Here is a 10284-nt window from a genome sequence, read left to right as displayed (position 1 = left end):
AGTGATGGTGGTAATAGCGATAATAGTGATGATCGTGATGATCGCGATGGCGATAATAGTGATAATAGTGATAAAAGCGATGGTGATAATAGTGACAATAGTGATAATAGTGATGGTGATAATAGTGATGATCGTGAGGACCGTGATGGCGATAATAGCGATAATAGTGATAATAGCGATAAAAGTGATGGTTATAATAGTGATAATAGTGATAATAGTGATAATAGTGATGATCGCGATGATCGTGATGGTCGTGATAATAGTGATGGTGATAATAGTGATAATAGTGATAATCGTGATAATCGTGATGGCGATAATAGTGATGACAGTGATAACAGTGATAATATTGATAATAGTGATAATAATGATGGTGATAATAGTGATGATCGTGATGGTGATAATAGTGATAACAGTGATGATTGTGATGGGGTGACGATAATTATGGTGGTGTAAAAATGTGGACTTAATAATGTTCACTTCTTCTTACATGAACCTGATGGTCACTTCCTGTTCCAGCCTGAAGCACTACAACCTTTAATACTGTGTGTTTGTGTGTGTTTGTGTTTGACCATACTCACACATTATTAAAATGATCTTCAGACATGTTGAGTCACACTGAGTGATGCCATGTTTGAAGGACGCTCATGATGTCATCAATCTTGTTGCCTGCCTTAGGGTACCTCATTGAGATGGTCCTCAACACTGTTTTGGACACACACACACACACACACACACACACACACACACACAGAGAGAGAGAGAGAGAGAGAGAGAGAGAGCCCATATCCTAAGAATGGGGTTTTAACCTTAAAAATTTAAATTCAAACTCAAAACAGAATTGTACCTTTTTTTGTATTTTTTTTTTACTAATGAAAAAATTATTTTCCAAGTAAATGTATGTAAGTAAATAAATTAGATAAAACACTTTAAATGTTTTATTGATTATGTGTTAAAGGTAATCACTCAGATTATGGTTTTATTTGTTTTTATTTGAGGCAGAAAAACAGTGAAAATCAATAAATCAAATTCACACATTTGATTTAATTTAATAAGTTCTATTATTTCATTATGTAAAGGTTACGTCAGGATAAATGATCTGATCCCCCTCCACCTCCACCTCTCTACCTCCTCCCTTATATTAAAGTGCAGTTGCTCAGAGAAGCAGCTTAGATGAAGCTGTGGGATCTTTGAACACATCACATTCAGAGCTTTAAGCTTGTCGTCGCTCTGCAGGATGTCAGCAAACATCAGAACAGGTATTTCACTTTATCTCTTATTTAACCAACAAGAAGTTTTTCTGTTCTGCTTACCTCCTTTTGTCCTCTCATCCTGTCCTTCAGTTGTCTTCTCATCCTGTCGTTCAGTCGTCTTCTCATCCTGTCCTTCAGTTGTCTTCTCATCCTGTCGTTCAGTCGTCTTCTCATCCTGTCCTTCAGTTGTCTTCTCATCCTGTCGTTCAGTCGTCCTCTCATCCTGTCCTTCAGTTGTCTTCTCATCCTGTCGTTCAGTCGTCTTCTCATCCTGTCCTTCAGTTGTCTTCTCATCCTGTCCTTCAGTCGTCCTCTCATCCTGTTGTTCAGTCGTCCTCTCATCCTGTCGTTCAGTCGTCCTCTCATCCTGTCCTTCAGTTGTCCTCTCATCCTGTCGTTCAGTCGTCCTCTCATCCTGTCCTTCAGTTGTCCTCTCATCCTGTCGTTCAGTTGTCCTCTCATCCTGTCCTTTAGTTGTCCTCTCATCCTGTCGTTCAGTCGTCTTCTCATCCTGTTGTTCAGTTGTCCTCTCATCCTGTCGTTCAGTCGTCCTCTCATCCTGTCCTTCAGTTGTCTTCTCATCCTGTCCTTCAGTTGTCCTCTCATCCTGTCCTTCAGTCGTCCTCTCATCCTGTCCTTCAGTCGTCCTCTCATCCTGTCCTTCAGTCGTCCTCTCATTTTGTCCTTTCGTCCTCTCATCCTGTCCTTCAGTCGTCCTCTCATTTTGTCCTTTTGTCCTCTCATCCTGTTGTTCAGTCGTCCTCTCATCCTGTCGTTCAGTCGTCCTCTCATCCTGTCCTTCAGTCGTCCTCTCATCCTGTCGTTCAGTTGTCCTCTCATCCTGTTGTTCAGTCGTCCTCTCATCCTGTCGTTCAGTCGTCCTCTCATCTTGTCCTTCAGTCGTCCTCTCATTTTGTCCTTTTGTCCTCTCATCCTGTTGTTCAGTCGTCCTCTCATCCTGTCGTTCAGTCGTCCTCTCATCCTGTCCTTCAGTCGTCCTCTCATCCTGTCGTTCAGTTGTCCTCTCATCCTGTTGTTCAGTCGTCCTCTCATCCTGTCGTTCAGTCGTCCTCTCATCCTGTCCTTCAGTCGTCCTCTCATCCTGTCGTTCAGTTGTCCTCTCATCCTGTTGTTCAGTCGTCCTCTCATCTTGTCTTTTTGGCGTCCTCTCATCCTGTCCTTCAGTCGTCCTTTCATCTTGTCCTTCAGTCGTCCTTTCATCTTGTCCTTCAGTCGTCCTCTCATCCTGTCCTTTAGTCGTCCTCTCATTCTGTCCTTTTGTCCTCTCATCCTGTCCTTCAGTCGTCCTCTCATCCTGTCCTTCAGTCGTCCTTTCATCTTGTCCTTCAGTCGTCCTTTCATCTTGTCCTTCAGTCGTCCTCTCATCTTGTCCTTCAGTCGTCCTCTCACTATAATTTTGTCTCAGTTCCTTAGTTTTAGAACCTAACTTTATAAAAACACTTCACCATGATTGTGCAGAGGGGATTAAGGTGGACTCATTTTGATGATAAATAATAATTAAATCGTCATTGATATTAATGACTTTCTTATTGATTTCGCTGTTCTCAGTTTTTTTTTTATATTATTTGGGCAATTTTGCCTTTACGAGATTGGACAGCTGGAAAGAGACAGGAAATGTTGGGAGGAGAGAGCGAGGGATGGATTTAAACCAACAGCTGTGATGAGGACTATGGCCTCTGTCCATAGGGCACTAACCCTAGGGCACATAACAACTAGGCTGTTTTCGGCTTTTATTGACTTCTCTTTTATTAATGATTATTTTCTGATTGATTATCTTATCATGATTGATCTCTCTCTCTCTCTGTAGTTTGGGTGGAGGTGGTGTGTGTGTTACTCTGCAGCAGATTGAGCAGTGTTCGTTCGGCTCCTCTCTGTATGAACGGCCAGAAAGGCTGCCACATCCTCTCCTTGTCTGACCTGTTTGATCGAGTAATCCAACACTCTGCCAGGATGCACGGCATCTCCAACGACCTACACTCAGAGTTTGTGAGTCTATCTGAGAGAAGTGACTGATCAAAGATAATTGATTATTTCATGATTTTCTGTATCAGGACATTCTTATGGTTAGGTTCTTCTCTTCTGTGCCATAGCTTTAGAGTTAACCCTAATCTGACGTTTAACTGACCTCTGACATTTTGTTCTTGCTTCCTTGTTTGTCCTCATAGGAGCAGTACTTTCTGCCCAGTAAGAATCAGATCGGTCGGGTCAGTCGTAACTGTCACACCTCCACCATATTCACCCCCAATGGAAAAGAAAACGCTCAGAGGATGGCGGTGAGTCAACCTTAACACAGACTGATTATAATATCTTGCCTTTCAGCTGAAGAGACACAGGAATAAAGAAGTGCATATATATGCTATTTTGATTGTTGTGTCTGTTATCTTATAGCATTTATTTGTCGGTATGTGCAGAAATGTTTACCATCTTTCTTTTTATTCAATTCAGAACACTTTTAAGATCTCTCTCCTACAAAATATTTATACGTATTGTATTTCACTTTAAATTGGATTAACTTTAGTAATGGCTGTGACCTGACCACTCCTCAGGTGTTTTTATCAGAGGCCCTCGGACACTGGAGGATTTTCATTAACAATAGAGCACCGCATGTCTCTTCTGCACAGAGGTCTGGTTTCCATAAATTTGGTCCAAATGTTAGTTTAGTTTATTAGTTTATTTGTCAGGGACAATGTACAAAATACATTAATCTTACGAAAATATGCTTTGTACCAGATTTAAAAAAGGTGTTTTGTAAACCACTTCTGTTTATTTAATAAGGAGTTTTTTAAAGTATTTTTTAATACTCATAGTACCCCGAGTGCTGTGCCCCCAGTAGCACTCCTTCCACACTACTGATCCTAACCCTAGCTAATGGCGCCACCTCTGGTCAATACTACTGTATCTGCTGCAGTCAGTCAGTCCTCTGTCAGTTTCTGCTCCATAATCTATTTTTGACAGAGCATGCTGCAAGCTTGGGCCAAGCTGAATGGAACAGATTGACCAGGAAAGGAGGTCAGATAAGGGAATGCAAAGAGCAGCTGTTCAATTTCAATACACAATATAAAGACTCTCGATTGTATATCCCATAACTTGATCAACAGTCTGTAACAACAGGCACTACATGAACTGCTAATCTACCAAGGAAAAGGGTTAACCCTGTCTCACAGGCCATGCGCTGTGACAGCAACAAACACTGCATACACGTATCCTGTGGAAACAGCCATGAAGGCTACAGCAGCATAAAGCATAAGAGCATGTCCGAGCCTGAGCCAGCTCTAACTGTAAGCTTTATCAAAAAGGAATGAGATAGATAGATAGATAGATAGATAGATAGATAGATAGATAGATAGATAGATAGATAGATAGATAGATAGATAGACAGACAGACAGACAGACAGACAGACAGACAGACAGACAGACAGACAGACAGACAGACAGACAGACAGACAGACAGACAGACAGACAGACAGACAGACAGACAGACAGACAGACAGACAGACAGACAGACAGACAGACAGACAGACAGACAGACAGACAGACAGACAGACAGACAGACAGACAGACAGACAGACAGACAGACAGACAGACAGACAGACAGACAGACAGATAGATAGATAGATAGATAGATAGATAGATACTTTATTGATCCCGAGGGAAATTCAGGTTTTAAGCTTACTCATAGTGGTAGACAATGTCTGTCGCTCTGACCTTGACTGGTAAATAATTTCCAGATAACTGAAGGCTCTAATCCTTTATCCTTTATTCAGCGGAGATATTTACAGTGTTACAGCAGCAAAGAAGGATAGCAGAAGAAAATCACACAGTGCAAAAATTAAAATAGATAAAAATATAAAAGTGTAGAAAAAAATATGCATCAGAAACAATAATTAAAGAGCGAGTAAAAATATGCATCAAAAAGGGTTAATTTAGCCAGTAAGTTAAAGATGTAAGTCTGTATAAACAGTATGAACACGATCATGCACACAGTGAACATAAAGAGGGAGTGTTAGTGCACTAACTGTCCCATAAATAAATATTGCATTGTAATTAGATTTAAAAATAAAAAATACAAAAAAGATCAGGTGACATCTTATAACATTATTATTGCACAAGAAGAAGTCGGAGTGAATTGTCCAGTTTAATGTGTTTTATGATCTACTGGGAGCTGATTGGTTAAACAGTCTGACTGCAGCAGGAAGGAAGGACCTGCAGTATCTCTCCTTCAGACACTGTGGGGGGCGGAGCCTGTCACTGAAGGACCTGCAGTATCTCTCCTTCAGACACTGTGGGGGGCGGAGCCTGTCACTGAAGGACCTGCAGTATCTCTCCTTCAGACACTGTGGGGGGCGGAGCCTGTCACTGAAGGACCTGCAGTATCTCTCCTTCAGACACTGTGGGGGGCGGAGCCTGTCACTGAAGGACCTGCAGTATCTCTCCTTCAGACACTGTGGGGGGCGGAGCCTGTCACTGAAGGAGCTGCCCAGTGCTGTTACAGGACCATGCAGGGGATGGTCTGTACATTTAGAGACCGTAGGTACACAGAGCAGGCAAAGAAATAGGTTGTCCCTTTCATATAAGAGTTAAAGAACATATCTTGATCAAATAGAACGCCTAGATTCCTAACAGGGGTGCTGGAAGCCACGCCCCTTCCCTCTACGGCAGTTATACAAGTCTCAAAGAAATAAAGGGAACAATAAAACAGCACATCCCAGATCTGAAGGAGTGAAGTATTCTTATTAAATACTTTGTTCTTTACATAGCTGAATGTGCTGATGTCCCAGATGTGCTCAGTTGGATTCAGGTCTGGGGAACGGGCGGGTCGGTCCATAGCATCAATGCCTTCATCTTACAGGAACTGCTGAGTCACTGCAGACACATGAGGTCCAGCATTGTCTCGCATTAGGAGGAACCCAGGACCAACTGGTCCACATGGTCTCACAAGGGGTCTAAGGATCTCCTCTGGGTACCTAATGGCAGTCAGGCTCCCTCTAGTGAGCACATGGAGGGCTGTGCGCCCCCCCAAAGAAATGCCCCCCCCCCCCTTCTGACCCACCAAACCGGTGATTCTGCAGGATGTTGCAGGCAGCAGAAGGTTCTCCACGGTGTCTCCAGACTCTGTCACGTGTGTCACATGTCCTCAGTGTCGACCTGCTCAGGACACCAGTGGACAATTTACCGACCTTGGTGTTCTCGTCCTGCACGGTGTTGGGCTGTAATTTGCTGTAATTTAACATCTGGAGGGGAGACCAAAAACTACACTTTGGAGATTGAACACAGGTCTGCTGAACAGTGACATGTTTAAAAAAGAAATGAGGGACAAATTGAAAATATATTTGGAATACAATGATAATGGAGAAGTCAGTCCTGCCATCCTATGGGATGCAGCCAAGGCATACCTTAGAGGGGATATTATAGCCAAATCCACAAGTCTGAAAAAGATAAAAGATAAAAAAACGGCTAGATTAGCAAGATCAACTAAAGAACCTGAAGCAAGCTCAGCATTAATAGTGACCCTGCTATACTTGAACAAATGAGACCAGTTAATCAGGAGCTTGACAAAATCTATAGTTAAGAAATTGAAAGACAACTCAGACATATGAAACAGAGGTATTATGAAGCAGGACCCAAAGCATCCAAACTACCTGCATGGAGACTTAGGAAACAACAAGCTAATTAGAGACCCTTTAACAAATAAGATAAGTGCCAGACTGGAAGGAATCCAGGAAGCTTTTGTATCGTACTACAAATCATTATATACACAACCAGATAAGGCAGACGAACTAACAATCCAAGACTTTAACTCAACTCATTAGACCTCCTTTGTATTGGTAAAAATCAAAATGAAAAACTTATATCTGAACTCTCAACAGAGGAAATAGATTGTGTAATTTCAGGTCTCCAACAGGTTGTGATGGATTCCCCTCTGAATGGTATAAGAACATGAGAGAACCATTACTCCCTTTACTAAAATCTTCAATCAATTATACGCTGAAAGATGGAGCGCCTCCACCATCATGGAAAGAGGCGTTTATTTCAGTGATATCCAAGGAGGGCAAAGAATGGACTGTAAAAGCTACAGACCATTTAGTGTCCTAAACACTGATTATAAAATATATGCAGCCATATTAGGGTTAGGGACTGTAAACAGTAACGCCCCCCCTGATAGATGAAGAGCAGACAGGCAGATACATGATAATATAAGAAGAGCTCTCCATGGAATCTGCTTATGAACATCATGGAGATGTATGGAAGATACTCTGCTTATGCACTTAATGTCCAACTTATGGATAAATATACATTTGACTGGCTTCAGCGACACATTAGGTAACAAAGGACCCGTCACAGCTGTATGATGCCAACTATAAGCACATTAATAGGAAGACATATACGCACCTGGATAGATGGGACTTCCTCCCCCTAGACCTAGACAGCAGACTATTATACGTCTTTACTGCTCTCCCAGTAGAGGTGCCTCTTAAACAATTTAGGGACTGGGATAAACACCTGTCTAGATTCATTTGGAATACTGAGTGAGATACACTACAGCTGCCTGGGGAGGGGGGGGGCAGGTCCCTGCCTTGATTTAGAGATTACTACCCATCGGCCCAGTTAAGACCTCTGGTATGTTGCTGCAGCCCAGCCTATGTGGCAAAATGGAAAGACATGGAAGTACCTTTAATGGACATGCTTATACAGTCAGTACTGGGATGCCTTAACAGAATTAATAAGGTATTTCAGTTACATAATTAACTAAGTTAGTATTAGCAGAAGAAGAGTGGCATCGAGCATGGTTAACTCAGTGTTCCACGACTAACTCCTCCTTTTGATCCGCTTTTTGTAACACCCTCCCAAAAGTCCAAATCAACTGGGTCTCTGTATTATTGCTGGAGCGAGTGTGGATTGGCTTCAGCGGACCACGTTCTTATCTTTTGGTCAGGCCCTCATGTCCAGCCATTCTGGAGAGGAGTGGGACATTTCATATCTGAGACTCTGGGCCTGGAACCAGATTTTTCTTTCACTTCCCTCTACCTGGGAAAAATCCCAGTGATCTCTGTAAAAGTGACAAACACCTCCTGAAGATCTTTTTGGTTGCAAGCAAGAAAGCGATAACGAAGTCCTGGCTTCAGCAGACCCCCCCCCCCCCCACTTCTTAATAGAATTAACTCCATTGGTACAATGAAAAAGACAGCTGTGTCATTTCGTCTTCAGAAAGAGAAGGGGTATAAACACAGCCATAATCATCTGGACCCGTAAGATGTCTTTAGTTCTCTTTGTGAAATCTGTAATAATGTATCTGTCTCCTCCTACCTCGGTCATCTCTTCCCACCAAGACCTCACCTGCTGGTGTTTTGTTGCAAAAAATGAATAAATAAAAAGTGTAAAACTAACCACTCCTTTATTGGGGGGGGGGGGGGGGGGGGTCTTGCTAATTGCCCAACAGCATGTGACATTGACTGGGAATCAGTGTTGCGTGGACAGTTTCACAGAAGTGTGACTGACTTGGAATTACATTCTGTTTTTTAAGTGTTTCCTTTATTTTTTTGAGCAGTGTACTAGAAATGCTTGGGTCCAAGTCTGGAGTATTTATGGCCAAGCAGTCACTTCAGACTTGTTCAAATCCAAATATATCTTCAACGGTGACTTTGAAAAAAAGAATGTTAATTGCATTTGAACAAAGTCTTGCACATCCTGTCATCTCTGCAGAGACGGGAGCTGACGGAGGTGATTCTGAAGCTGCTGCTGGCCTGGAGGGATCCTCTGTGGCACTTCCACCAGAGTATGGCTCACCATCCCGACTTCAACAACTTCAGCTCCAACAAAGCTCTGGAGATGAGCGACATGGTGCACGAGCTACGCAAAGGTGTGGAGAAGGTGGCTGAGAAGGTAACCAGAGTAAATAGTTTCATCTCTTCAGGTGTTAAACGTAGTTCACACAGATTCTGTTCTTCAACATTTTCATGAGGATGTTCAGAAACCAAACGATTACTTTGTCGTAGAGGGGTTCAAACATGTTTGGTTTGTGTTCGATTCAGATGCAGATGTCGGGGATCGTCAGTAATTCTATCAGCAGTCTGGCCTCTCCTGAAGCTCCTCTGTCGGTCAACGGTCACGAATGGCATCTGATGAAGGATTACGACCTTCTTTACTGTTTCCGCAGAGACTCCAACAAGGTGCAGAACTACCTGAAGATCCTGAAGTGTCGCATTGTTCCAGAGAACGGCTGCTGAAAACTGTGAGCTCTGTTTGACTCCAGGAAACGTCAACATGCAGGAAAAGCTACAAATAAAAAAGTTTTTTTTAACTGAAGAGACATTCAGACACATTTGTGTTTACAGACTCTGCACCCCCTGTGGACAGGACAGAGTACTACATGATGTGACTCCTGTGTGAAACAAATCAAATAAAACAATAAAAGTTTCTTGTTGTTCTTCACACAAAACGATGGAAAGGCTCCTCGCAAAGCAGAGCTAAAAACAAAAGTAACAAATGAAGAATAAAAAGACAAATTCACAGGATGAATTAAATAATAGCGCTGAGGATTCATGAGAAAAGAAGGACACTGATCAGGCTGAATGTGCCACTAGAAAAAGCTGTGTTTTAAATTGAGATAAAAAACAGTCAATATTACAGAGGTGAGGCGGGAGGAAGTTCCATAGGTGGGGGCCCCCTGGTGGACAGGCGTGAGGGTGGTGCAGTGAGTTGAAGGGAAGGAGACCTGGGTGGCCTTAAAGCTGACTAGCAGAATCTTGAAGTCAAAATTTAACCCTGAAGGACGGGAGTGATTGACAGAGGGGGTTCTGGAGAAGATGCGAGCAGTAGAGTTCTGGACCAGTTGAGATTTGTGGATGGATTTGAGAGAGAGACCAAAGAGAAGGGAGCTGCAGTAATCATGGCGGGATGTAGAAGGAAATATGCCAACCCCAGAACATGAATGTGAGCTTGGAATGATAGCATCAACCTGTGAGTGGGACTGAAAAGTGATCAAAATCCAGGAATGAAGTTTTGTGTGTTCGAT

At 42.6% G+C, this 10284-nt stretch overlaps 1 protein-coding gene across 1 annotated transcript; it reads left to right on the top strand.

Moving 5' to 3' along the window:
• Nucleotides 1-1160: 1160 nt before the first annotated feature.
• On the top strand, nt 1161-10165 carry prl2 (prolactin 2). Its single transcript, XM_079334916.1, has 5 exons — nt 1161-1256; nt 3079-3257; nt 3437-3544; nt 8973-9152; nt 9302-10165. Exons 1-5 carry the CDS (start codon nt 1235-1237, stop codon nt 9494-9496), a joined length of 684 nt encoding a protein of 227 aa, XP_079191042.1. The 5' UTR covers nt 1161-1234; the 3' UTR covers nt 9497-10165.
• The last annotated feature ends 119 nt before the right edge of the window (nt 10166-10284 follow it).

The sequence above is a fragment of the Symphodus melops genome, assembly GCF_947650265.1.
Source record: "Symphodus melops genome assembly, chromosome: 22".
In the NCBI taxonomy this organism is placed as follows: Eukaryota; Metazoa; Chordata; class Actinopteri; order Labriformes; family Labridae; genus Symphodus; species Symphodus melops.
This window is presented reverse-complemented; position numbering and strand designations above follow the sequence as displayed.